General features: G+C 51.1%; 12 protein-coding genes across 12 annotated transcripts; 8 read left to right on the plus strand and 4 right to left on the minus strand.

The window, feature by feature from the left end:
- Positions 1-500: 500 nt before the first annotated feature.
- On the plus strand, positions 501-1,891 carry BCR37DRAFT_386448 (uncharacterized protein; the record flags this gene model as incomplete). The annotated part of the gene is made up of 5 exons (XM_040870440.1): positions 501-626; positions 670-914; positions 952-1,038; positions 1,076-1,225; positions 1,264-1,891. 5 exons carry the CDS (start codon positions 501-503, stop codon positions 1,889-1,891), a joined length of 1,236 nt encoding a protein of 411 aa, XP_040726272.1.
- Positions 1,892-2,175: 284 nt separating this feature from the next.
- Positions 2,176-3,909, plus strand: BCR37DRAFT_262090 (uncharacterized protein). Its single transcript, XM_040866724.1, has 4 exons — positions 2,176-2,585; positions 2,629-2,861; positions 2,907-2,920; positions 2,958-3,909. Exons 1-4 carry the CDS (start codon positions 2,460-2,462, stop codon positions 3,626-3,628), a joined length of 1,044 nt encoding a protein of 347 aa, XP_040726273.1. The 5' UTR covers positions 2,176-2,459; the 3' UTR covers positions 3,629-3,909.
- Positions 3,910-4,542: 633 nt separating this feature from the next.
- On the plus strand, positions 4,543-5,952 carry BCR37DRAFT_386450 (uncharacterized protein; the record flags this gene model as incomplete). Its single annotated transcript, XM_040870441.1, has 4 exons — positions 4,543-4,668; positions 4,713-4,957; positions 4,998-5,011; positions 5,057-5,952. The coding sequence occupies 4 exons, from the start codon at positions 4,543-4,545 to the stop codon at positions 5,950-5,952; spliced, it is 1,281 nt and encodes a 426-aa protein (XP_040726274.1).
- A 1,085-nt stretch (positions 5,953-7,037) lies between these two features.
- On the plus strand, positions 7,038-7,924 carry BCR37DRAFT_391854 (uncharacterized protein; the record flags this gene model as incomplete). Its single annotated transcript, XM_040871060.1, has 2 exons — positions 7,038-7,233; positions 7,272-7,924. 2 exons carry the CDS (start codon positions 7,038-7,040, stop codon positions 7,922-7,924), a joined length of 849 nt encoding a protein of 282 aa, XP_040726275.1.
- Positions 7,925-8,168: 244 nt separating this feature from the next.
- BCR37DRAFT_262049 (uncharacterized protein) lies at positions 8,169-10,094 on the plus strand. Its single transcript, XM_040866723.1, has 5 exons — positions 8,169-8,534; positions 8,570-8,814; positions 8,860-8,873; positions 8,913-9,134; positions 9,173-10,094. The coding sequence occupies exons 1-5, from the start codon at positions 8,412-8,414 to the stop codon at positions 9,841-9,843; spliced, it is 1,275 nt and encodes a 424-aa protein (XP_040726276.1). The 5' UTR covers positions 8,169-8,411; the 3' UTR covers positions 9,844-10,094.
- On the minus strand, positions 10,079-12,039 carry BCR37DRAFT_391855 (uncharacterized protein; the record flags this gene model as incomplete). Its single annotated transcript, XM_040871061.1, has 2 exons — positions 10,079-10,948; positions 10,990-12,039. The coding sequence occupies 2 exons, from the start codon at positions 12,037-12,039 to the stop codon at positions 10,079-10,081; spliced, it is 1,920 nt and encodes a 639-aa protein (XP_040726277.1).
- A 3,951-nt stretch (positions 12,040-15,990) lies between these two features.
- On the plus strand, positions 15,991-18,240 carry BCR37DRAFT_378256 (mannosyltransferase putative-domain-containing protein). The gene has a single exon (XM_040869002.1). The coding sequence runs from the start codon at positions 16,275-16,277 to the stop codon at positions 17,979-17,981; it is 1,707 nt and encodes a 568-aa protein (XP_040726278.1). The 5' UTR covers positions 15,991-16,274; the 3' UTR covers positions 17,982-18,240.
- On the minus strand, positions 18,020-19,502 carry BCR37DRAFT_262036 (uncharacterized protein). The gene has a single exon (XM_040866722.1). It carries the CDS (start codon positions 19,210-19,212, stop codon positions 18,058-18,060), a length of 1,155 nt encoding a protein of 384 aa, XP_040726279.1. The 5' UTR covers positions 19,213-19,502; the 3' UTR covers positions 18,020-18,057.
- Positions 19,503-21,118: 1,616 nt separating this feature from the next.
- Positions 21,119-22,462, minus strand: BCR37DRAFT_333211 (uncharacterized protein; the record flags this gene model as incomplete). Its single annotated transcript, XM_040867091.1, has 1 exon — positions 21,119-22,462. A coding segment is annotated over one exon (1,344 nt), but the record flags the coding sequence as incomplete, so codon positions are not given.
- A 428-nt stretch (positions 22,463-22,890) lies between these two features.
- On the minus strand, positions 22,891-23,500 carry BCR37DRAFT_378259 (uncharacterized protein). The gene has a single exon (XM_040869003.1). It carries the CDS (start codon positions 23,469-23,471, stop codon positions 22,926-22,928), a length of 546 nt encoding a protein of 181 aa, XP_040726281.1. The 5' UTR covers positions 23,472-23,500; the 3' UTR covers positions 22,891-22,925.
- A 630-nt stretch (positions 23,501-24,130) lies between these two features.
- On the plus strand, positions 24,131-26,041 carry BCR37DRAFT_378261 (WD40-repeat-containing domain protein). The gene has a single exon (XM_040869004.1). The coding sequence runs from the start codon at positions 24,232-24,234 to the stop codon at positions 25,984-25,986; it is 1,755 nt and encodes a 584-aa protein (XP_040726282.1). The 5' UTR covers positions 24,131-24,231; the 3' UTR covers positions 25,987-26,041.
- A 150-nt stretch (positions 26,042-26,191) lies between these two features.
- On the plus strand, positions 26,192-26,941 carry BCR37DRAFT_340058 (dehydrogenase with different specificitie; the record flags this gene model as incomplete). Its single annotated transcript, XM_040867350.1, has 1 exon — positions 26,192-26,941. A coding segment is annotated over one exon (750 nt), but the record flags the coding sequence as incomplete, so codon positions are not given.
- Positions 26,942-26,957: the final 16 nt, after the last annotated feature.

Genomic DNA, 26,957 nt, shown 5'->3' on the forward strand with positions numbered 1-26,957 from the left:
GGAGCCGAATCACGCCAAAGCTTCAATTCAACGAGGCTATCTGCGTTTGTGAGCGATGTTAATGCCAGCTACGAAACACTTGAAAATGACACAGCAACCTTGCCCTGATGCTTCATCCGAGGTATGTGATCAGCCTTCATTGTCATCAGACGATGATATTGATGGACTTTCAGCACTGATGACTATGCCTCGACCTTCCTCTCTCAGGAGCGCACCAATCGCACCAGCCCGCCGAGATCGAGACGCGCGTCTCTCGATATACAATGCATCGCATCAGACATATGCAGAGTTCTCCCCTTCTGGCTTGCGCCTTGTGATATTTGTGATTCTCATTTCCTAAGTCTGCTCATCACTAGTTCTACCCCTGAACACAGTAAATATGGAACTATCAAATTGCGAGCTGTGCATCAAGAAGTCCTGTCCACGGCTAAGGCTTTTCACATTCGAACCAACGAGATCAGCCACGTCCCTGATAGTCTAATACAGCGGCGCCTAGCATCATGGGATCCCAGCAATCGAAAGCCCTGCAGCTATTGACAGCGGCTGGGCCGTGGAACAGCGCACATCCTTTGCCGAGTCCATGGAGCGAGACTACTCTACAGGAAACAACAAAAGTAGTCCTCAAGGTAAGCAAGACTTCAGCATTGAATGGCGTGGCTGACGATGCAGGGCATGTTGGCTATCGTCGGATTCTCGTTTGCAGTGATGGTCGGGATGTTCTTCTACCTTCGCTTCTCTCCTTCACAAAGGAGAGCAAATGTGAACTGGCAAGCACTGAGCCATCCAACTACGACTCGGTCACAAATGCTTATCCTCATATGTCACTTGGTCCTGGCTCAAGTCCTTCAGTTGATTGGCTTCTTGATATCTGCCATACATCTCATCAAGGGCCAGATCATCTCGCCGAGCCCGACGTAAGAGCTTGAACACCGAGGCTGGGGCTAATAGTAGGTGCCAAGCACAAGGCATCTTTCTTTTCGGATCTCATACGCTCACACACTTTACTATTGCCAACATTGCGACGCACTCTGCGTATTGGTAAGATCTACGTAATGAGGTCTTCTCTAACATGCAGTGTGTCCAGATTGAAGCCCATGTCCCTCAACCTTCTTGTCATGCTAAACGTCATTACTTGGATGCTGACCTTGACCTTATGCTTGGTCTATCCTTTGGTTTATCATTCGCTCAACGTGGTGCCATTCTTCACCTTTAGCAGCATAGTATGGTAAGATTCTATATGCCATGTCATTTACTGACATTTAGTTTTGTGAGCGGTCTTTGGCGAATTGAGAAGATCATTGTGGTCTACGTTCCTTCAGTGGCCCTGTTGAGTGTCGGCATCTTTCTATACCCATTCATCAGCGTCAAACTTGTGCGGCATTCCGCTCGTCTTCGACGAATAGGTCCCAATACAGAGGCAGCCGTTGGCAGAGAAAAAGATATCCTCCGAGCCTCAAAGCGCGTCCTCATGTTCCCGATCGCTACGGTCATCGTCACACTACCCTTTCTCACATTGTCGATGATGGGATTGCTGACTCCATTGAGCTTAAAATTTGAGTCCTGGACGGTCATCGTAGTGGGCTTCTCTGCCGCATCTGCTCCACTGGTCACCTGTGTCATCTACTTCTTCCTGACTTCGTTCTTCAAGACATCGTCAACTCCTGAAAATTCTCAGTCGTCTGCTGCTGATGTCACTGGGTCTGAGATGAACATGGACGAGGTGCCCTTCATCTTGGGAGAAGGCACTGTAAAGACTTTTATCAGCAGCCCGGCGGCCAGGGAAAGTTTGAGTGACTACGATTATGACAGTACAGCTGTCTACCATCTTTCAAAAATCAGGACGGTCGACTTTCAGCCGGGCTCTGCGCTACCTAAGCCGATTCCCAAGTGACGACTCATGGGGTCCTGCGAGTCATTATTGTGACGCTGGCAGACCTAGCCTAGACTTTATTGCTCCAGTCTCACACTTCGGAGGTCGTTCTTACTTCACATTTTCGTTCACTCCTTCTGTTGTAGAGCGATGACACATTATCTCGGCTCGTTTGGCCCGTTTGAATCGTCTGACAGTACGACCATGCCCTCCTCAGGGTAGCTGGTAATAGTCTGATCACGCGCATTGCCTTATGGCCAATTTCAAATTTCACTCTTGACCCCTGAAGAAATTTCGTCTTCCTAAATCTCCTTGCAACCAAGAGCAATCAGCTGACAGGAATCGTACGTCCACGACGCGTGAGTCGTTGCGACCCTCTCCACATGATTAGAGCCTCTCCAATGATTGGCTCAGAACATGTTGTGACTTATCTCTCTCGTCAACCGGTTTCTGCATACTATCACAAAGTGGTATCTCCTGATGGCGCGATATTGCATGCAACCGTCAACCTGCGCTGCTGCCACTGCATCGCCGGATCTCGTCCTCTCAAGAGTAGTGCCCAGCTACACCAACGCCAACCGATATTGCAATGGGAGTCAACCAGTCCTTTTATCTCAGTCATCAAGTGGCTCTTGGCCCGTGGAATGCAACTCGACCTCTGCCCGTTCCTTGGACCTTGAATCCTTTGGCCGACCACGAAATGAATGTCTTAATCGTAAGCGACAACCTAGAAATTTGCATTTTATTAACCACACCAGGTCATCTCAGGACTATCCTTGTTCATCTGGGCTGTTGTGCTATTGCTCATCATCCTTGAAATACATCGAAAGAACGTCTGCGAACGGCCAGCCAAAAGGGATCTTAGCACAGCTCGCACTCAGTTCACCATCTTGCTTGCACATCTCCTACTAGCCCAAGTCTTGTTGAGCGCCGGCTATCTACTCTCGACTGTTCATTTGGCCAGCGGTAGAATAATCTCTCCATCAATCCCGTAAGGAACGACCTGTAATATGATGGTCCATGAACTGACTTGTAGCTGCACGATACAAGGTACAGACATGCCCCATGACATATTCACTGACAACAGGCCTTTTAATCAAGATGGCGCATCTTCTGTCTCATTGCCTGATCACCTGCATCGCCGTGCATACATTTCATGTGGTACAATTCAAAAAGCCTATGCAAGTGCAACACTTTTGCATCATGTTGGCTTTGACCTGGCTACAAGTCGCTACGATTGGCTTCTTGTTCCCTTTGGCCTTGCAAATATGGTACAGGAGCGTGATGCCGGTCTTCATGCTGGGGAATCTCATGCACTGCTCCGTAGGTAGTATCTGGCGTGCGGAGAAGATTGCCACCGTTCTTCTACCATTTTTGGTCAACAATTTGGTTGCTTTCGTCGTCTATCCTGTGGTAAGCTATCGCCTGCGAAAGGACGTCAATGAGCTTAAGCGACTGAGCCTTCGCGGCATATCATCAGGAGGCTCACAATCGACCAACTCCAAGGGCAACAATGACATCCTTCGCGTGTCCAGAAAGATGATCATCCTTCCCATTGCAACTTTCGTCAGCACAATGCCTTATGTCCTCACAGTGATCTTTGCTGTCCACTCTGGCGGGGTCCTTCAATGGTCACATACACTGATTGTTTGCACGATCGTTGCGAACTTGTTCTTGCCTCTCATCAACAGTCTCTTGTATATACACATGCTACCACACGTTCGGTCGAGCTCCAGTCATGCTCGAGGGTGCAATTAGAGTGCAACAAAGGCAAATATAGCCAAAATTGGTGAGTTTCTTGACCTATTTTTTAGTCAGGCCTTGGCCGCTTGTGTCAGACGATGTTGGATTTTTAACGACTGTGTAGCTCATTTGCTAGCAATGTGTGGATGGCGGTCGTCAGACTCTACGAGCCTCTCTCAGCAACTTGATCTGGGCACAGGTTTGGCGCCAGAATGCGGTGAGAATCTTTGGACCATCTGAATATGACAGACTTCACGTGCTAGTGCCGCGACATCAGCGACGGCCCAGAGTCGCTTGTGTCTGTTTCTGCATATGCACACCTGGGCTCATGGGCTCGCGAGATGCCGGATCTCTGATCTGTCGAACATTTCTCATCGATAGGCTTTCTCCAATTTGTCGTGGCCTTCGTGAAAAACGACAGGTATCGGGACTAGCTCACTCTACTGCTACATAGATGCTCCTGAACATCGGTTTGATCGTGGCCAGATGTAACAAAGGAGCATTGAATACGACGCATCATGATCGTCAGCTATATGCTATCTATCATTTGCGCTTGCAGAACGAAGAAATTCAATCATATTTTGAGCTACTGAGATACTCGCACATCTATTATTATGGCAGGAAGGCACCAGCTTCTGGTATTCATCAGACATTTGACGTATATGAAGCTCGAGCCATGCGAGGGCGACTAAGGGGCCACTCAATTTCAACCTCTTCTGACCACTGCTGCTGGTGTTTGCGCTCAAATGTTTGCAAACATGAGGATAGAGTAGCGATTTGGTCTTTTTGAAGCAGATCGTTTAGGGTGCTTTGCCCCTGGCAATTTGGCAAATCTAAGTCGCACGATCGTGGGGTCGTTGAGAGCTCTGCAAGGCTTTCACACCCCTTCCAGGCCTCTTTTGGCCTTGAATCGACTTACCTGGTTCATTATGGGACAAGGTCAATCTTCCGCGCTTAGCCGTTTGGCTGCAGCTGGCCCTTGGACAGAGACGCGACCTCTCCCTGCACCATTCTCGCAGATCCCTCTTCAGCACAGTACTAAGATTGTCATGAAGGTAAAGCTTGTTTGGTCCCAAGCATGCCGATACTGACCAAACAGATCGTAACAACGCTTTCAACTGTCTCACTGGTCACTCTGCTGGCTGTGGCATGCATTCTTCGTTGGTTGGCTAGTCGGGGCGAGTTGCAGATCGACTTCCGCGCTTTGCGTCGACCAGAGAGCGCTCAATCACAGCTGTTAATCTTGTTGGGCAGCCTGATGCTAGCACAGCTTTTCTTGGCATTGGGAAGCTTCTGCGCCGCATTTCATCTCATCAAAGGGGCTATGATTGCTCCATCGACCTTGTAAGCCTTTCTAGCTTCCAGGACGGTTTCTAACAAGCAGATGCTGGGTTCAAGGTGCGTAATATGTTCCTTGCGTCCATCGACTTGACTAATTTCCAGGTATGCTCCATGGCACTGGCGGGTTTTTGTCGCACTGTTCTATTGCAGCTATAGGAACGCATTCGCTGTTATCGGTCTATCGACTGAAGCCCTTACAACTACCTGCTTTTGCATCTCTTCTCACAATTGTGTACGCCATTCCCTTCTGCATCGGTTCACTCTTCCCACTCGTAATGGGATCGGTTCACGATGTGCCATTCATGGTCGCAAATCACTACGCTTGTTACATCAATATCTTATACATGAAGGAATTCATCTATGTGATTGTAGTTCCCTTTGGGCTACTGCTCTCAATCGGTCTAATCACATTTCCATTAGCCTCACTTCGGCTCAAACACCAAACAAGACGACTGTTGCAACGCATTCGCAAAGCTCAAAGTCAGCAGGAGATTGACAGGCATGCAGATTACGCAAGAACCTCATCTCGGATGTTGGTGTTTCCGCTTGTGGCCATGCTTGCGACACTACCTTATCTGGTCGTTGGGATTGGCCTCATTCTGCGCCCAATGTTCTTTCAAGAGCACACCTGGCCAGAGATCATCACTGGGCATGTGGTCTCCATATGGCCAGTTGTTGACGTTGTGCTTTTCGGTATGCTCTACATTAAAAGGCGCAGCCCGATCAATCCTAAGTCGCTTCGCAAAGATCCATCCTTTGGGGCAGCACAGGACGACTTGCAGCACCTCCACGGCAGTTGCAGCGGAATTCGTATGGGCACTCTGCGTCCAGTCGATGTCGAGATTTTTGCGGCTCCTGATTCAGAGACGCGTTCACTGACAGCGGCAGCTGATAGCGACTCGACAAAGTCTGCCGAGTTGGCACATCTGCACTCCCTTGTCGGAATCCAGGTCAGCCAGAAGACGGTCAGAACAGTCCACTCGACTTTCACGTTTTAGACACATTCGCAGCAGCTGCAGGAGATCTGTTTAGCACTTCTCTAGAACTTGAGCTCTTCAAACCTCAACATGTCACTTCATCACTCCCTCTCTTCAAGAATTACTTGGCTACGTCTGTCAGTCAAGTTGGCTCCTTACTTGCAGCCTTTAGTGGTCTGACAAGTCTTTTCTCTTGAAAAACAGCAGCTTGGGCTTGCCTAGCTTGTTTAGGAAGTCTCACGTATTTCTCACACTCCAAGAGCGATATCCCTAAGCAGTAAGCCCATTCATCACACAGCCCACGAGGCAGGTCAGGTGTACTACTACGACAGGCAACATTTTTGAACATCCCCTGACTGATATAGGGGGCAATATGCACTCCAAGCGTGCAGGGTGTTGTGTCAATTGGAACGAATCACAAACTCATTGCTGCATCGTCGACTATGTGATCCTCTCAAAGTCCAGACCCAATCCATGCTCCCGATTGCATATTCCGGACAGCTCATGCCTGTTCTCTTCTGTGACCACGTATTGCCAGAAAGCAGCCAGTCATCTCCTCGAAACAATCTCAGCATCATGGCAGGACAAGAAGACTCAGTGCTGAGTGCGCTTGCTCAAGGTGGCCCGTGGACAAAGCAGCACCCGCTTCCATCTCCATTCACCTGGTCAGTCATTCCAGATGACCGCCTACGGGTCATGAAAGTAAGAGCACGTTCCAAGTGGGCTTGCTAACAACAGATTCTCGCGATCATTGCAAGCTGCTCGGCAACCATATCGGTCCTTTTGGGTATACAATTGGTATCACAGCATTATCAGGGTCGATCCAACATCCCATGGTCTCGAATGATGAAGCCATCAACCCCCAAGGCGCAAGTGGTTCTGCTTTTCATGCATTTCTTTGCAGCACAAATGATCCAGTGTGTGGGATGGCTCTTCTCAATTGTCTATGTTGCAAAAGGATCTGTTCAAACCCCATCGGCAATGTGAGCACCTTGGTCTTTCTGTCATCAACACTAATGCTCTATAGATGCTCAGCTCAAGGTATGGAAAGCCATTCTTTGGCAGCACTAACCTTGATAGCGTTACTCCAAACTATGGGAACATACATGTCTCAGTCCTCAGCCTCTGCTCTCGCGGTTCATTCAGCATTGGTGATTGTCCGACTGCGCGTTGTTCCTCTTGTGACATTTTGGTGTCTTCTTGCGAGTGTGTGGACCTTCACACTCGTGCTTGGTCTGATTATTCCCATCATCATGGATCATCTCTACCCTGTACCCTACATGGCTTTTTGGGATGTGTCCTGTACGTACAAATCAGATCGGAAACAAGCTGACCAGTAGGTTTTGTGAACAAAGTATATTTCATGCAGATTGTTTGGCTTTTCAATCTGCCTTTCTTGTTACACCTATTGATCACTCTGATCTGCTATCCGATCGTCAGTGTCCGTTTAACAAGACAGCTGCGATTTCTCCGGGCATTCGCCGAGCGGTCTCCCGCTGGACCAGGTCAGACTAGAGATGATGATGCCATTCGCTCATCACGCAAGTTGCTCATATTCCCCATGGCTTTTGTGCTCGGCAACCTGCCTCTCATCTTCATCATCGTTGCCAGCCTGGTTGCACCAACTTGGTTGTCCCATGAGCTTTGGCCTATGGCTATTGCAAGTTGCTTTCTCGCATTGTTACCGCTTGTCAACACGTTGATTTACTTCTTCGCGACTCCGCTGTTCAAAAGCTCGCCAGTTGGGCAAAGCGTGACGACCGCAAGCCGTAGTCGACCTGATGACGCCTTGGCACTCAACTCGGATCCGAACGTGGAGCTGCATGATTCTTTGCCACCGAAGACTGAGCAAGTTGTGTTTCGACCGAGCCAATCAGACTCCTGTCGCAACAGTGTACAGAGTAAAGTGGTGGGGATTCGACAATACGATGATGGTCATGCCGGACTGGACCCGTCCAAGTCTGAGGCTCCTCCCAATTGGCCTATCCGCTAGCCTTGCGGTAACTTTGATGATGGAAGTCCTCGCGCATGCCAAGTTTCTCCCCTCTTATCACAGTCTCACATGCAAATATCGATGATCCTCCTATGTGGGCAATTCGGCAGCGAGACGTTGATGTCAATTCCATCCTCGCGCGTTGATCCTCGCTGCTGGCTACCCTCCCCAACATGACGCGCGCATCGTGGCTGTTCCCCTGGACATAACACCTCGTACTGCCTCCAAGATAACAAGACTGGTAGATTTTCTTTCTAAGCTCGGGTGCGTATTTATCCCTCGCAATCTCTCTGGCATAATATACGTCTCGTTGCAAACAAACGGCCCCTGGATTTGCTCGGGAAAATCAGTATTCCTCGCAAGCTTGCAACGTGCAAGCTGCACTACCTTGGCTCAAGAAACCACGTTGCGGATACTTCATGTGCTTATAGAAGGGCGACGAACGGGTCCACTACAAGCTTTCCATTATACATCTACCAACAAGTCTATGAACGGCTCTGGCTCCGAACTACTGGCTACCCTCGCAAGAGGTGGTCCCTGGTCCAACCAACACCCATTGCCCGCCCCTTTCAGTCTCAAGTTTCCAGAGGATCGTTTGCAGGTTCTGACGGTAGGTCGAGCTTTCTTGTACTTGTCTAACACTAGGTCTTGACTGTCATCTCGAGCTGTTCAATGGCCGTTACAACGTTACTAGGCATTTATTTATTTATACAGCAACGAAAGGGTCGATCTAGTATTCCCTGGTCTGGCTTAAGGAGCCCGTCGTCTCCCAAGGCGCAAGTGGTCATTCTTTTCCTACACCTGTTTGTGGCGCAAGTCATTCAGTCAATGGCTTGGTTGTTCTCATCCGTCCATCTCGCAAGAGGCTCTATACAATCTCCATCGCCAGGGTAAGCAGCAAGACCATCTTGTGCCAAACACTAACCACCAAACAGATGCACGACACAAGGTTTGTCAATCGGATCATGAGCTTGTCTGACCTGTGTAGCACTCTTACAAACCACGGGAGCGCATTTATCGCAGGCGTCTGTCTCTGCCATCGCAGTCCACTCTGCATTGGTCATCTTTAGGCTGCGCGTCGTCTCTTTGAAGATATTTGGGTGCCTCTTGGCGAGCATGTGGTTCTTCCCGCTCATACTTGGCCTCGTTGTCCCTGTCGCTCTGGACCACTTCTATGCCGTGCCCTACCTCTCCTTTGCCAAGGTGTCATGTAAGAGCAAGCGGACCTTGGAGGTTGCTGACTGGTAGGCTTTCTCAATCCACTGTACCTGAATGAGTTCATCTGGCTGGTGGACGTACCTCTTTTGTTCCATTTGGTCATCGCTTTGATGGCCTATCCAATCATCAATGTACGTCTGTCTAGACAGCTGCGGCAGCTTCAGTCATTTGGCTCCCGACTCCCTTCCGTCTCGGGTCTCAAAAGGGACGACGACATTGTACGCACTTCTCGCAGACTCTTGATTTTTCCGCTGGTCACAGTGCTGGGCAATATTCCCTTCATGTTCCTCGTTATCATTCAATTAACTGCCAAGGAGGTCCAGTGTTTCACGAGAGATCTGTGGCCCCAGGCCCTTGGCAGTTGTTGCCTTGCGTTGGTCCCCATCATCAATACACTAATTTACTTCTTTTCCAATCCCTTGTTCAAGCGATCGACAGACGCGCGACGCAATACGCTCATGACCATTCGGACCCGACGAGATACAACGATGGCTAGCGTTCCAGATGTATTCGAATTGCAAGACCAGAGTCCTCCCTTGCCAAAGCAAGCTTCAGCGGGCTCAACAGATTCAGAGCTCAAATGCGGGAGCACAAAGAGCAATATGTCTGGATTTCATGGAGGGTGCGAGGGGACATTCTTCTGTCAAGTCGCAGTGAGTGTTCCACCACGCTCCGGGAAAGTGGTGGCCTCATTCCCATGAACTATTCCATCAGCTCAATACATTCAACCTTACAGTCTGTACAGCACGTATTTAATCAACCTTGTAATTGCAATTTGACAACGAACAACTCATGCTATGCGGCTGAACTATGGATACCGCGAAGTCTGGCAAACAGTTTGATAAGCAAATAGGACAAGAGACAGATGCGAGTGGGTTGCATACCTGGATGCACAGCGAATGAAACAAATGCGTAATGTAGTGGATAACAGAGACATCAGAACATGCCAGCATCGTAGATGGTGCCGTACCGTTCAATAGAGATCATGGGCCTTTTGTTTCGCTGCCAGGTTCCAGCGTACCGCTCACTTGTACCCGGCAACCCAGAACTCGGCCCAGGAGGTAAACCCAGTCCTGGTCGGCCATAAGTCGCTTGGGAAGACCGTTCGCGGACAGAACAACGTGCGTGGATTTGCCGAAGTACCCTGTCAGCAGAGTCATGCATTCCTCTAGGCGAAGCAGGTTTGCTGGTCCTTGAACTGGTTAGTGTGCCGTCACATGATGGGTTGTTTGCATGGGAGATGGTCGAAGCCCTGGATTGCGACTGAGTTGGTGATTGTGCAAAGACACGCTGTTGAGCCGACATCGGACTACTTGAAAATGGACTGCGCAGTCGTTGGCCAAGCTTCTTCCGTCCCGCAGTGCCAGAAAGTGGCGTGGAAGTATTCGGATCTCGAGATCTGATGGGCGACGGTGTGTACGTGAGCGCTTCTGGCGAGATGTGCAGGAGTGGCTTTGGCTGTGGTAGTGAGTATGCCTGGGTCTCTGTAGTTGGTGAATCTCGCAGGACTGGCTTTGAGACTGGTGTCTCATCGCTCGCAGCCGCTAGTCTCTTGCTGGATATGTCGACAGAGAGTGAAGGACGCTTTGGGCGTGGCGACGTCAACACACCCTGCGAGAAGGGCGACACAACACGCTGTGCTGGCTTCTTGGCTGATGTTGATTCTGGAGATGCGACCATAGGGCATAGGGGTGTCTGTACACGTGTCAAGGTCGACCCTTCATTGAAAGTCGGATCAGACAAGTACCTGTTGTCATTAAGGTCAATCGCCGCACCATCAAAGACCATCTTGAGTCGCAAAGAAGACTATTGGTCAGCTTGATATGATTTGAAGCAATAGAGCTTACCTCTTCCAAGCGAAGCCACTCGAGGCCAGCAAGTGCATCGGGTGAGCTAGAGATGATGGACATGCGCTCAGGCTCTGCTGGAGTACCATAAAAAGAAGACGCAGCGACAGTCTGGTCGCGAGTTAAATCACAGCTGCTAGCATATCCCTTGACGGAAGTGCTGTCGTCGGGCATCAATGTACCAACAGACGGAGAACGAATGTGCCAATCGACCTGCGATTGTGGGCGTGTAGGTGGAAGCTCCGTAGAGCCAAGCGTGGGCGTGTCAGCATGAGAAACTGCGGTTGTTGCAAGAACTGGCGTCGATAATGTTGATCTGATAGGCTCTTCAGGTCTCTGCTGCGACGGAGATGCATTGCCTACACAGTTGACAACGGGCAGAGCAACGAGCGTTTCTGCGTCACTTGGCGGATCCATATCTGGACAAACGCGAGGCGGCGGTCTCAGCGACGGATCCAATGCAGGACGTGCATGCTTTTTGACATCCAAACCACGTAGCGTAGGACACTGTTGCGCATTGCCCTCGAACGCCTTGGTCACGTCTTGAATGATTTCGACATTAGCACCTCGCAGCGAGAGATCTGGGGTGGGCATCTGAGACGACTCTACCCTCTTCTTGCAAGAATCATGCCGCAAGACTGATGTGCTGCTTGGCTTGTGCCTGGAGAAACGCTTGAAACGCTTGGCGCTGAAGAGACTCTTGCCATGCGACTGTGTAGCAGTGTCTGTCTGTTGCATAGCAGGGAGATTGAGGTCAGAGGCACTTCCGTAGAGTCCCTGATAGTGCTTGCGCTTTGGCTGATTGCTTCTGCTGTTGGTGAGAAAGCCGAGACTGGTGCTGGCACGAGAGAGTGTTGCGAAGAAGCGCGAAGAGCGCGAGGACCTGTCCCCGGCGCAGTTGAAGTCAAGGTCACCATGTACGGACGCTGCAGGAGAGGCAAAGACGCCTGTGGAGGGAGTGCGCGCTGCTTCTTGGCGGGAGCGGCGACCTTCTGGCAGGGAAGACTTTTGCTTGCGCAGGGAGCCCGCTAATTGGGAGAAGAAGGCCATGCGAAACGAGGGAGAATGCTTGTCAGGAGCTCAGAATCCTGTTCAAGAAGGAGAAGCAGGGAAGAGTGTGTGTGAGTGTGTTCTGTCGAGCGAGTGTCCTTGGCGTTGTCGATGGACTGGCGATGGACTGGGATCCTCCAAGGACGAGCTGCTGTCGTTCAATAAGCTCAGACGACCTCGGGAGCAGGGGAGGCAGCGCTTGTATAGCGTCTGCCTGGCACGGTGATACTGCTCCCTACACGCACAAGCAGACAGGCACGACGCTGCCGTCGCAACATGAACCACGCCCACACCCTCCATACTGCGGCAGAGGGTGTCCGTGAGCTTCAATCGCTGCTCGGCGACGTCCTTGTGCTTGCCACATTGTTACTCGTCCTCAAGGACAAAGCACAACATTGACACGGAGGCGCTTTGTTTGTGAGGACAGCCTCCGTGAAGCACCTCACTCGGTAGAAAGAAGCAGACAAAAGGCGCACACTCAGTACGAGCGTCTCCTAGATAGCTGAGACCAAGTGCTGAGACACGGGTCTGTTTGCGAACCTCAGGACTTTTACCAGACCCCATTCGTGGTCCGCCTCTCTGCTTGAGCTTGCTGAAGGGTAAGCCTCAGCATAGGGTGCATCCTCCTCGGCATATACCGATAAGCTAGAGCTCAGGAGAGCTAATGTACCCCCAAGTAACGCAGTCTCCTGCCAAGTAGTTTGCTCTTGTTTCGAGCTCACAACCAGCCTATGGCAGCTACGTCTGAAGCATCTCCTGCATACTTTCGTTGGACACTCCATTCCATTGTCACCGTCTTGACAGGGGAGTCAGGTCAAGAGCTGTCTCTGCCAACGAGCATTTCTTTGGCTATTCGCGTGCTAGCTAAAGATGGGCCGTGAATATCATTTTCGAGCAAAAGCGCGTGTTGACGTCGCGGTTTGCAACAAGGACATCGCACGCGAGCGGGACAAAGAACGTTCGAGGTGAATCAGGTGACGAACATCTGTCCCATGCCAACACATGTGTCGATGCTGCGCGGGGAAGCTTGATGGTCTTGTTCTACAGAACGCGGCCTGTAAGCTTGCGAGCTCCTTTCTCCTGCAGTATGCAATGGCATCTATCAAAAGCTCACTACGTACGATGACACCGCGAGTACACCGGCTCTGTCGAAACATTGTGACGCGTTGCTAAGTTTCGGACGGCTCTTGCTGCCGGCCGATATGCAGGACTGTTGAATGGAAACTTGCTATCGAAGTAGAGTGCATCTGTCTGAGAGGAGTATTGCTTCAAGCCCCGCTGCAACTTGAGCGACCTCAGAGCAATTTGAAGTCACCCAAAGTAACTTCGTCTCGCTCAACCTCGTTGAGGGGGACAAATCTGCACAAGGACCTCTAAAGCTCAAGCGGCGTCATGTCCTCGTCGCACTGGCCAGGGCCATTTGCGCAGATGATAAAGACAATTCGAACTTCCGTCTGCGGACAAACACTCTGTACTTCCTCCATTGTATAAGCAGAAGTCTCGTACGGTTTGTGGCTGCCTCGAGACGGCTGCAAGGACCGGGATTGTTGCGAAAGATCATGCACTTCAATCATTTTTGCGGATCAAAAGTTTAACCTGGGCAAATTCAACATGGACGCAGGATCACACCAACCTGTCACACCGAAATAGAGACTTCCCATTGCATTTCTCGAACTTGCTGAACATCGTAGCCCTTTCCTTGCGTTTTGCCCCCGCAAGTTTTCGCTTTCTTGCCAGGACGGTCGGTACGAGGGCTCTGGGTTGTCACTGTCTTTTCACAAAGGCAGATGTGCCATACTGGCAGGCATACATTCTCGCGCATGACAGAAACAAGCGTCATTGCCTTTATATTGAAGCACACGTCAGGCGAGGAGAAGCACAGCCTATTGCGTTCCATTGAGGAGATTCTCGTTTGTTTCCGGGGTACCGGATGGTATTTTGCCCAGATTCAGGCGGAAACTGGTTCGATAGCATTCTAGCTGCCGAAGTTGGTTGCGATGTTGAGGCGCCTGCAGTGCCTGCAGCTGATATCAAGGCTCCTCCGCCATGTGTCCTTGCAAGGCCTTATAAAAGAAACCCCAAGGCGTTTTTAAGCGTTCATGCTCATCAATGCAATCAGGAACAGCGTCAATTCGCCCTGAGCCACCATTAGGCCAAGAGCCACCAACAGCGGCCCTAGAGCCATTCATGCAACAAAAGCTCTTACAAATGGAGCAAAATAACAAGCTTCTGAGTGAACAGGTCGCTACTCTGCTTAACTACATCAGAGACGACTTCTTCATGTCCCTTGATGGCATCAAGAACGTGATGCTTGGGTCTGGCAATATCGACCAAATTTGTTTCTGGACCAACGACTGTTGTGTGGAGGGTCCTCCGATGTGTTTAAGCAGAGTAGCGACCTGTTCACTAGGAAGCTTATTATTTTGCTCCATTTGTAAGAGCTTTTGCTGCATGTATGGCTCTAGTGCCGCTGTTGGTGGCTGAGAGCCTGGCATGTCTGCCGACGAACCAGCTGTAGGGCTTGACATAGAGCAGCAGAACTGTTCATCTGTCAGATCTTATGGATAGAAGATTAATCTATCTAGATGCCGTCAGGCATGATCTTATAATGTCCCCAGTTCAGCACTGTTTGGTGAAACAGGACTGGCTTTGACACCCATCTCAACGTACTGAAGCCCTTGCTGTTGGTATATCCCAGAAGTTTTGACCTTTTGGACCGTGGACAACAATGACGTTATAGCTACTCTAGAGGAGTCTGCGGCGGAGATGACTTTTTCAAGTGTCACGTCAGGCACCAGGTCTAAAGCTCCTTCATGAGCATCTTCGACGTGTCAATGTCGTAAGTCTGATAGCGTCGCTATTTATACGGGATTCTCCCTCTATTGCCTGTCTGCATAGATACAAAGCAGGCATTTGAAATGGAAGAAGAGCGAGTACTCAGGCCTGTCGATTGTCAACTATTCGAAGTTGGCTTCGAGCGGAAGCAAAAGTGGTCGATGTCGCAGACCTGCAGTCGAGAGAGCTCCACCCCTGAAATTTTGCCCGACAAATTATTTTGCCAAGACGATCGTCCAGGAACGATGCATGGCCATTGGCCGAGCCTTGCACCGCTGCTGCGCTACATGATGGGAATCTCTGATAGTAGAACCTTTCAAGATGATCTGAAATGCTCAATCACATGCGTATGTACGCACTTGGTCACTTTGTTCGCGTGTTTGCTCGGCGCCACAGCCTCAAGCTCACAATCATTATATATACAAATCAGCGATGCTACAGTGCAGAGATGAGATGAATACATATATCCATTTGACTTCGCTCGAGAAGCACGACACTCATACAGCTGTGACGACGCCATTGCAGATATGGCTATGCTTACACCACTGTCTTACGAGCAGAAGTCAATGCAGCTGCAAGATTTCGAGTGGGTTATCTCTCATTATGCACGACTTCTCAAGCTTTGATCGTCTTGCTGGTTTTCATGAAGAAAACAGCACAAGAAGCCCAAGCTCGTTATCATTGTCATGCAAAGGATGACAACCCCGGCTGTATGAGCAGCACTTGTTGTACTTGATTGATGCATCAACAGAGTCAGCCTTCGAGCTCATGACAACGAGTCAGTCCTCCCGGCTGCACCACGCGGCTCGTGGAGAACCTACTATTGATGTGTTGTGTAGCTTGTGTGAATACAACGTCGGTTCGGAGAATTAAAACCTTATTTCTTGACAGATGCATGACAGAGTCTGGACCGCGGCGACGTCCGCCCTGGAATCTCGATGAATTCCGTGCGCTGGAGAATTTTTGCCGGCTGCACCGCGGATACGGCTCGTGCGGCCTTGGCGGGGCGATACGAAGCCACAGTGGTACTGGTAGGCGAATATATGTATTGAAGAATTGGAGATAAGGTAGTAGCAGATCATAGATCATAAAGGACTAGGCAGAGCCTCAGCTAGGGCACAGCGACTGTCAAAAGTCAACTTGAGACACTGAGCCGTCGTATAAAAAGCTCCGAGGAGGGGAGCACAATCTCTGCTCATCGCGAGTCCGAGCTTTTTGTCGTGTGCGAAGGCCCAGGAGCCGCCCATCTCCCACGCAACCATCTGTCATAGCTGGGCCTGGCAATAACATCCAAAAGAGACACAGGCCCAAGCACTCTTTCCTGCTACAACTCTCTACACTTGTCCGGCCAGCTTCAAAGGATTGGCCCTCCTACTTGAACCCTTTCAAGAGCCCGCTGCATGTTCTCGCGGATGCAGTCAAGAACAGGCCTGGCGAGCTTCGTCGTCGCCGTCTTCCTCTTTCTCGTTTATACCTCCTATGCTCCCGACAGCACGACCTTGCGCGGCGGTAGCGCCTATGCACGCGCAAAGGCCGTATTGAAGGGTAGCACAAACAAATGGCCACCCTCGACATTCGACTCCATTGCTGCAGAGACACAGCCAGCCTTCAACTCAACAGAAGCGCTCGACTTTTGGCGCTCATTCGGCAACTTCATGTATCGCGGTAACTTGAGTTTCCCAGGTGTGCGGACGAGTGGCAATATGCCGGCTTGGGCGACTTTTGAGAATGTCAAGCAAGGCGAGCAGGCTCCCAACACGCTGCTTGTTACAGAAGATGAACTATACGAGCTTCGCGATCGGCATAGAGAGGCGTTGCAGACGGTGGATGAGATGTCTGATGGCCTACCTTTTCGGAGAGGGACGCGCGGTATCGCCATGACATGCAATGCGCTAGACTCGAGCGGCATCATTACGACATCCTTACGCATGCTTCGCAAAGTTGGGTCGACGCTGCCCGTAGAGATCTGGTTCTGGCGCGACCAAGATATTGACGAGGTGATGTGCAAGGAAGTCTGGGCTGAGCTTGGCGTAACGTGCCACATTGTCGCACATTACCTGCCGCAGGAGTCTGATCTGGGCGAACATGACAAGCCACTGGACGTGCCTCAGCACTTTACCATGAAGATTTACAGCATTCTGTTTTCGAGTTTTGAGCAGGTCCTCTTCCTCGATGCAGACCTCTTTCCAACCATGTCTCCGGATTCGTTGTTTGAGTCTGAACCTTTCACTTCACATGGCATGATATTGTGGCCGGACTATTGGGCCAATATGGCGTCACCTCAATACTTGTGGATCACTGAACGAACACCAATAGATCGTTACCAGCGAGCTAGCACAGAGTCTGGTGCTATTGTCGTCAACAAGCGTACTCATGGCGCGACTTTGCTCCTATCCGCCTACTACAACAGATGGGGCCCTGCATATTGGTATTGGCTATTGGACCAAGGTTCAAATGGCCACGGCGACAAGGAGACCTATCTTCACGCAGCTGAAGCGTGTAACGATCCCGTGTATCAAGTCCACACACAGCCTAGACGCGTCGGCTATCGTTGCGAAGGTCAACAGATGCCCATTGGATCAGGACAACATCATCCAGAGGACGACTATGCCATCACACGCGCCGGTATGCATGATCAGCGATCCATGCTCTCGGATTTCCCAAGTCCGCGTGTCCTCTTCATTCATGGAAATTTGCCCAAACTCGAAGCCGCAATGGTCTTGGATTTTGCCCCTGATGGGTGGTTGAACCTATTGCGTTGCAATGCCGGCAAAGGAGAGGCACATCGCCTCTTTGGTCCTGCAGAGATGGCAAGACGCGTCTTTGGGTGGGATATTGAGCGCGCTATCTGGGATCAGATGCTCTGGACGGCTTGTCACCACGAGTCTCGCATCATACGCTGGAGGGATGGCGTTGTGTGGAACACTTATCATGAAGATGGCTCTGTGACGGTCAATGAAGGTATTCCGCGACCCAATGTCTGCGTTGACTTTACAAAAGCCTACAAGGACTTGTACGGTGAGACTGCAGAGCCAGACTTTAGCTTACCTGCACACGGAACGCTCAAAGATCGGCCGTGGCTGCCCATTGCAGGCAGCGCATCATGACTATACTTAAAATCATTGTAGAGCACAGCATTTTCATTCTTTGGTAATCATCAATCATTTGGGCTTTATGTGTAGGCTAAAACAATGAAGCTGCAAGAACCTCCGACTGTGCCTCAAGTGTGGCAAGTCGTCTCCGCAAGAGCGTCACTTCAGCAGCGAGTGTCGCCTTTTCTTGCTGATGCGCAGCTGTAATCTCAGCCATCACCTGTGCGAACTGCACCTCTTTCGCCTCGAGTGCATCACTCTGCGCTTGCTCCCTTGCCAAGTTCAAGCGTGACTTTGCGAGTTGCTCGAGACCAGGCATAGGTCCGACGCTGTAGTCGCTAGAGGCGCTGCGTTGGCGAGACATACGTCTGGCTTGGCCAACACTTACCCTGCGTGCGCGAACAAAGGGATGCTGTTCGTTGCTCGCTGCGGCGTAGTCTCCCGATGCACGAGAGATGCGTCGTACTGTTGTGTATTGCGTATCTGATGGCGCATCGATACCCATAGATGGCCTGAAGCTCGCCATTTGCGAGGTATAGCTCAGACGACGGTCGATCAAACATCCATCATCGCTGTAGTTGTCATCCTCATTATCGGAAGCACTCCAGTGGCTTTGATAGCCAGTGCCTGCATTAGCAAGGAGGTCTGCAGTGGATGACAGTCTGCGGCCCTGTGCGGGAAGTGGCTCTTGCGAGAGCTGTGCCTGCATACTACGCTTCTCAGCGACACTCTCACGACGCATGTCGATGCTCATGGCGCTACCACGACGTTGTGCAAGCCAACTTACAGAGCGCGACATGGATGCTGGTCCAGGAAGCTGGGTCGTGCTGTGCAAACTTGCAACAGAGACACGACGCGAGTAGCTGACAGGGCTCTGTAGGTATGCATTTTGCGCATCACTCCGTTCACACACCGAGACTTTGCGAATCTTGACTGGAGCGACAGTGTTCTCCGTGTCGCGGAACGTCGAGCATGGGTCAAAGAAGTTGGCATCGTTTTGCCAGGTGAAGGATTGTTGCTGATACTGCGTGACGGAGGGGCAACTCTTGCGGAACGCAGACTTCTTTGGAACTGGGGGTCGTTGACGAAAGCTGAAGCCTGAAAAGTCTGGGCCGATGGGCGAGGCTATCTCCGGGTTGTAGTGAAGGCCCGCGGGAGTCTTGGGCGATGATGATGCTGTCGAGCAATCTGATTCGATTGAGGACCTCACCAATGGCGGCGGTGTTTGAATAGAGAGCCTGGTCATCCTCGGTCAGTCACTTGTCAGACTGTAGCAATAGTTAATGCTGGTATCGAATCCTTTGTAGATGTTTAAAGATTTGCAGGCTCTGCAGGGCACCTCATCCTTAAGACTGATGGAAGACTCGGGTTTGCTCCGTCCTCGTGTATCCACGCGCCAGCATGGCCTCGCGCATCATCTACGCCTTCTCTTGTCATTCAAGCAGCCTGTGTTCTTTGCAGGCATCTCTGAGACCGCGGGTGTCGCAGTTGTTGCTGCCTGATCTTGGTTGGCAGTGTCGAAATCCGGCCGTCCCTCTGTCCCAATGTGGACTGGATAGCGAGGGAGAGCCGGAAACGAATGCTGGAAAGAAGAAAGTCTCAGCTTCGAATGCCATATGCCCACCAGCCGTCTCCTCCAGAGTGGCACCTTTGCGTCTTGCAACTTGTCTCGTGCCCTGCTCAGTGCTCACTGTCAAACACCGGCAAGTGTTTTGACCGCGTCGTTGGCCCTGCTTCCCCACTTGCTCGGGCACTTACCCTGACGTGTCTCTTACTGAAGCTCACTTACCACCGCATCAAGACATGACAGTGCCCTTGCCCTCGAAATGCTGAAAATCAAATTGCATACACGAGAGTCAAGTCGCCTGTCACCTGTTCAGCGGGACAATTGTCTCGCTTCACACTGCCCGTCTTGCGCGCTAGGCTTGCATTTGTGCGTTTACATGAGTCTGCTCGTCTCGCTACCGAGGCCTCGTCAAGGTCAATGGCGATGCTAGCAAGACACAAACCCGAACAGAACCGCAAGCTGCAAGCATACTGTCTCGGCCTACGGAGCTCTCGAATCGTGCCGAAGACGGTTGGCGCCGAAAATAACACGCTGGAAACGCAGCACTTCTCAATGATCAAAAGAGCACGCGATTCGCGGATCAGAGATTGGGGGAGTCAAAGCGCTGAATGTTCTTGAGGGACATTCCTGCACAAGCGTCACAGCACTTTCGAATGTTCTATTTTACTTGGCGTGTTTGCATGCCGCCAGCCACTTGAGCGAGATTTCAGATGCCCATCTCGACAAATTTGGACACTCATCACCTTGAACGCTCACACTCGGCGTCCACGCTGCCCTGGTTGTTATCTTTAGCCCTTTTGCTATAATTCCCCGCCAAAGAGACACACCAAGCATGAGGATCCACGCGTCTGCCATAAGTCTGCTTTTCTGATCTGCGTGGGCATTCGTTCGGCGAGCCTCGTTAAGATGCCCCTGGATGAGCGCTGATGGCTGCTCGCTGCGTGGCTCCCCACACCCGGCGGCCACGATGACACCCGGGTTCTTGCTTATCATTGTTGGAAGATTCAGCTAAAGCTGTTAGCTCAACCTCGGGATGGAATGAGTATCGCATGTAGAACGCTTGGCATTGTTTGAGCTTGCTCATGGAAGAACAACGACAAACTTATCAATCAAGTCTCGCACGGACTTCATACCGCCTGTCTCACAATATTGTCCCGTTCGATCAAAACAGAATTGGTCTTTCGACATGAGCGTGATGAAATGTCAAATAAATGCATTCTAAATACAGTCTGCTAAAATGATGCGTCGCTTGCCTTGTTGCTCGAGATTGTTGATTGATGCGTCGCTGACATGCTCTAGGAGGCTCGCACGTCGTCCTTTGTCTGCTCATCTAATCACCGTCTCCTCATTCCATTCATGCATGATGCTCAGCCTTACCGAGCGGGCTGAGTGCCCAAGGTCATTGACCATAAATCAGCTCTCCAAAGGCAGCCGTGATGTTCTCCGTTGGCTTTCGCTTAAGCAGAAAGACTGCATGATCCATATCCGGTCCCAGCCAGAGATGTGTCGAGACATTCCTTTTGTCTGGATGCTGCAGAATCACTTCATCACCCGTCGTCAATTGTCCTCGATCAATTGCTTGAATATCCTGACCAGTCAAATACTCAAAGACTTTTGGGATATTCACAATCATGTCATTCTCTGCCAGGTAGACGCGCATCTCACAGTGTGCAGGGACATCCTCAAACCACAACACATTCTCATGCCAAACGAAACCACGCCCCAAGAACCGAGCAATGCCAGGTTCACTGCAAACAAAGAAGTTGTAGAGCCATTGGTTTGCATTGCTCGGTGGTCGATGTAGAAAGTTGTACGCCACGTCCGGATAGTGTAGCAGCCAAACAACCGGATCAATCAACATGACTTTCCGACAAACTTGCGGTGCAAGATGCAAGATCCAAGAAACAACCACCGTCCCAAGTGAATGTCCCGCAAACAGCGCTTCCGTATGACCACCGTGGTTTTTGAGCATAGCAACCACATCCCGTACGAGTTCTGCACGAACTGGAAGTTTCTCGACGAGTTTCATGGCAACGCAGGGGATTTCGAGGAGGTAGATGGCACTGCGTGGGTAGCGTGCGCACATATCCGTAATCATGGTGCGGTAGACTTTGAGACCAGCGCCGATACCATGGACAAAAACGATAGGAAGACCTTCTTTTTCACCTGGAGCAAGTGGTGCGCAGGGCTTGTACCAGTAGGTGAGGGTGGAGTTGGAGGGAGAGCTGGGTAAGCCAATGTACGGGTAAGAGACGCGATGGCCAGACTCTGCTGATGGGATGTAGTGCTTGAAGCCAAGGGATCTGTATCGCGAGTATGCTAGGTGGTCATAAAGAACACCCACCCCCAGGTAGACGCATGCTGGACGATGTGTTGTGAGTACTGGGTCAAGAGACAATCGAATACTCTGGATCTTGTGGTTGAAGCCTGGCTGAAATGTAACATTGAAGCGCGACTCCCAGGCATCTGTATAGCTCTTTGCTTCGGCGATGATGTCTTCTGGCAATGCATACAGGGACTCTGGCTCAGCCGGGGCATCAAAGAATGCCCAAAGTATCCACTGCAGCACATTATCATAGCCAATATCTTCCAATCGAGCGCCTTTGAACCAACCTTCAAGAAAAACGCGTGGATCATGCACAGACTCAATGGCACGCTTGAATTCAACCTTGCGCTGAGCTGGTGAGAGCTTTGCGGCAGCTGTAGCAAGCGCTTGATGGCGCCCGACTTTACGACGAGCATAAAAGAAGAACCAAACTTCATTGACGCAGAAGATGGTCAAGGCTGCAAGAGACCAAAGTGGCAATGCGGCTAGCGCATGTCGCGCGATGGCCTGCGGCGCAAAGAGCGCGTAGAGTGCGGTCGCGCAGTAGAGAAAGGCGAGGGGCGTGACGGCCCGCAGAGCAAAGATGCTGGAGCGGATGAGCACATAGGCCAGAGGCGTATTGGGAATCATCCTGGATGCTCAAGTGCTTTTGCAGCGCATTGGCCTTACTTATAGGAGTCTTGGAAAGCGTTGAACTCGAGCTTTGCTGCCGTTGCCCTTTAGATCAACGATGACAGCAGCGAAAATTGACATGTGGAACTTAGCTCGAGGCTCGAGTTTAGTAGCTGTCAAAGGGGTCACGTGTAGATTATGTCATCAGGGGTTGGAGCTAAGCTGCTAAGAGCTCTTATTCTGCTGGTCTGCGAGAGCCAGATAGCAAAGGCTTGGAGGAGAGTGCTCAAATTGGCCCTACTGCTGGTTGGGTGAGTTTTGGTCGAATGCACTGCGACTGCTCATCCGGACCAGATGCCTTTAAAGAGCCAAGCCCATGGTCATGGAACGCTGCAGTACGCAGATGTATTCGCTCCATCGTGAGGTCAAAATGGATGCAAATGCTCTGACCTCCTCAGCCATCAATCTTGACGACATTGACCTTGGGCTCGCGTCCATCCACGCGCACCGTCGACAGCAACTCCAGATACTGCTCTTCATTCGTCAGACTCTTGCAGAGCTGCTTCTTCTCAGTCATCAGTGATTCTGCATAATGCCAGGAATCAGACTCATTTTCGGCACGCCACCCTAACGGCGTCCATGCTTCCTCCTCGACAAGCCGCAGCAATGTACTCGTTGTTGCCAAATCAGCAACGGCTGCATCTGTGGACCTCGCAGAGATCTGGACGGCCTTCGCGGCACGACCTGTTTTGTCTGCCATGGCATCTTGCCGCTTGGATTCTCTTTCTTCCTTGTCGCGCTGGTCGATATGGCCTAGCTTGGGTCGTAGCTGGACAAATTTGTCGACAGGCGTGACGTGCAAAACACCACGATTGTACCAGGCTTGTAAATGATGCAGGGGCCGGACTTGACCACCAAGACTGATGGTCCGTAGTGGCTGATCCGTCCAAAGCGTACCGCGATCGGTGTTGTAGTGCGGTGAATGCGTGTCTGCTACCATCAAATCAACTTCAATCTGACCTGTTTCACGCTTGATTCGCGCAGACTCGCGTGCCGTAGCATTCTCAAATTGATCTTTACCCTTGCGCGCTGGGAAGGCAAAGAAATGAAGGTACGGCGTGAGTGTCTTTGTGGCGAGGATGGGAATTGTCCGGACGATAGGGTCATCGTCGTCGCCTGTTATCCGGACGCCTTCCTCATCATCATCCTCGTCATCTTCTGACATCTCATCAAGCGCTGCTGTTAGCGCCTGCGTAGGTCACGAGTAGAACTGACCGTGCTGGTATTCGAGCGCCGCATCTTGCTGCAGCTGCCTAGATTGCATCGCGAGCTGTTCTGCATGCGCCAATGCTTCGGCAGCAAGTGCTTCGTCATCCTCACTATCGTCATCTGCATCAGGCAGGAACAGGTCCCCTCCAGAAGCGCCGCCTTCAACGACATGCGTGTCGCGCATTTCTATACTGTCGAGCTCTTTTGTATGCGGACTTGCTGGCGGTGCATCGGGATCATCCTCCATCTCTGCAGCTTCCCGAGTCTCTCCCAGCCCAGGCCCTCGCTCCGGCCTTCTCAACAAGTGTTTCTTCTGTGGTGTTGCGCTTTCTCACGTGCGGTGTCGCTTTCTCGCTTTGAAATGTCGCAACAAGACGAAAGACCAGACACCAGCAAGCTAAAAGCGCAGCTGCAAGAGGGCCCGTCCATCTACAAGACCAGGCCACTCCGGCGACTGACCGGCCTGACCTTCTTTGCTTTTCAGTCTCATCATGGCCACAGCGCGCCAGGCAGCAGCAGCAGCCACAGCGTCGGCGCAAGTGGGTCAGCTGGCACAAGACACAGGCGCCGCAAAGGACTTTCTTGCCACCGCTGTTCCCAGTGAAGTCAGTCGGCGTGTGCGTCAAGGTGTGCGCAGTGGTAATGGGTTCTGCTACAGGCATAATCCACAAAACACACAGTGTCGCTCCAAGGAAGCAAATGAACCCTTGATGGGGGATATCCAGAAGCAACTCGACCATTTGCCTGCCGCCAAGAAGGAAGGCATCTCTCAGATTTGGTCCTTCTTCTCAGCTGCAAGTCAAAGTGAGCGTAAACTCATCCTACAAGGGCTCTTGACGCAGTGCTGTTTCCCGCAACTCAGCTACATTGCTTCATGCACACGCGACTTGATTCGTATTGACTACATCACTGCTCTACCGACTGAAGTTGGCTTCAAAATACTCAGCTACCTTGACGCCTCCTCCCTCTGTAAAGCGGCGCAAGTCAGTAAACACTGGGCGGATCTCGCGAATGACGATGTGGTATGGCATCGAATGTGTGAACAACACATTGATCGCAAGTGTACGAAATGCGGATGGGGATTACCGCTCCTGGAGCGCAAACGATTACGAGCGACAAAACAAAAGATTCAGCAACGTGCAGAGGAGATCGCTGCGCGTGACGAACAAGTGACGGGGGAGAAGCGATTAGCAGAATCAACAGACTCTGAGAGACCTGCAAAGCTGCTCAAGTGTCAGGTTGAATCACCTGTGGAGATTCCAGTGTCATTGCCACAGCTCACACGTCCTTGGAAGGCCATCTACTGCGAACGGCAAAAGGTCGAGAGCAATTGGCGTCGTGGAAGATGCCAGCAACGCACCCTGCGCGGCCACACGGATGGCGTCATGTGCGTCCAAGCAGATGACAGCATCATTGCAAGTGGATCGTATGACGGCAGCATCAAGATTTGGGATTTGACAAGTGGCGAGTTGTTGCGAACACTGGACGGACACACACGCGGTGTCAACTGTCTTCAATTTGACGATGCAAAGCTGATTAGTGGCTCCATGGACAAGACGCTCAAGATTTGGAATTACCGCACCGGTGAATGTCTCTCTACCCTACGTGGCCATACCGAAGGTGTCTTGTCACTTCACTTTGACAAGACAGTCTTGGCATCCGGCTCAGCAGACAATACCATCCGCGTTTGGAATTTCAGCGATGGCACGTGTACGGTCCTACGAGGTCATCGTGGTTGGGTGAATGCCGTGCGTGTGCATTCTGCTTGTCAACGACTCTTTTCAGCAAGCGACGACACCACCATCAAGATGTGGAACCTCGATACGCGTCAGTGTATCCGTACACTCGAGGGGCATGTTGGACAAGTTCAAGCCATCTCACCGGTTCTTGAGAGTTTGGATGCCGAGGAAGATGACCCGTATGGTGTTCGACAACGCTGTACGCCGCGTGAGTATTACAGCTCGTCACTGGATGGCACTGTCAAATCGTGGGATGTTGAAACGGGTCTGTGCACGCGAACCTTGTTTGGTCATGTCGAGGGTGTTTGGTGCTTGAGTGCAGATACCTTGCGTCTTGTGACTGGTGCACATGACAAGACTGTCAAAGTCTGGGATTGCAATGATGGTAAATGCATCTTGTCTCTTGCTGGCCATTCAGGTCCCGTCAACTGTGTGCATGTCGGTGATGCGCGGATTGTGAGTGGTGGCGATGATGGCCAAGTCCGCATCTGGGACTTTAGTGCTTGATGTTTTTATGAACCTTTGATGATAGTCTCCTTTGCTAGCATGCTTTAATCCGTTTACTATGGCCCTGTGACTGTGTATTACCGTGTTGTCCATCTGGCTAATTGACTGACTTTAGCCTGCAGATCCCCCACAAAGAAAGTATAAAACGGCATCAGCTAACCAGTGCAACGACCAAGCACTAGAACAGATGGCAGACGCTTACATCCTCAAGAACCACTCCTTCAAGGGCAAGCTCGCCCTCATCACAGGTAGCTCTCGTGGTATCGGCGCAGGGATCGCCAAAGAGCTTGCTGCACGCGGTTGCTCCATCATCCTCAACTACAATGCCGCCAGCAGTGAAGAAAAGGCTGCAACACTAGCAAAAGAGCTCGAACAGCTCGATGAGGCCGTCAAAGTCTCTATCGTCCGAGCAGATCTCAGTGATATGGAGGATATCACCGTGCTAGCACAAAAGACTATTGAAATTGCTGGTGAACGCAAGCTCGACTTTCTCGTCAATAACGCTGGTATCTCATGGAATGCCAAGCTGCCTGAATGTACATTGGAGAGCTATACAAAGCAATATGACATCAATGTTCGTGCACCTCTCTTCTTGACGCAGCAACTTCTGCCCTATCTCAATGAAGGTGGTCGCATCATTAATCTCTCCAGTGTCTCTGCCCGTATGGGATTCCCAGGACAGAGCATCTACGGTGGTACGAAAGCAGCAGTCGAAGCTATGACCCGGACATGGGCCCGTGAGTTTGCGCAAAAGCATAAAATCACAGTCAATGCCCTTGCACCTGGCCCAGTCTCGTCTGAGATGTGGCATAACAGTGGACAGACATCGGATACGAGCAAATTGCCGTCAGGCGATCGTATTGGTGAGCCAGATGATATTGCCAAAATTGTGGGTTTTCTGTGTGAAGAGGGTAGTCGGTGGATCAACGGCAGCTTGCTCAGCTCGAATGGAGGCATGATGCTGCTCTAGT

The sequence above is a fragment of the Protomyces lactucae-debilis genome, assembly GCF_002105105.1.
Source record: "Protomyces lactucae-debilis strain 12-1054 chromosome Unknown BCR37scaffold_6, whole genome shotgun sequence".
Taxonomy (NCBI): Eukaryota; Fungi; Ascomycota; class Taphrinomycetes; order Taphrinales; family Protomycetaceae; genus Protomyces; species Protomyces lactucae-debilis.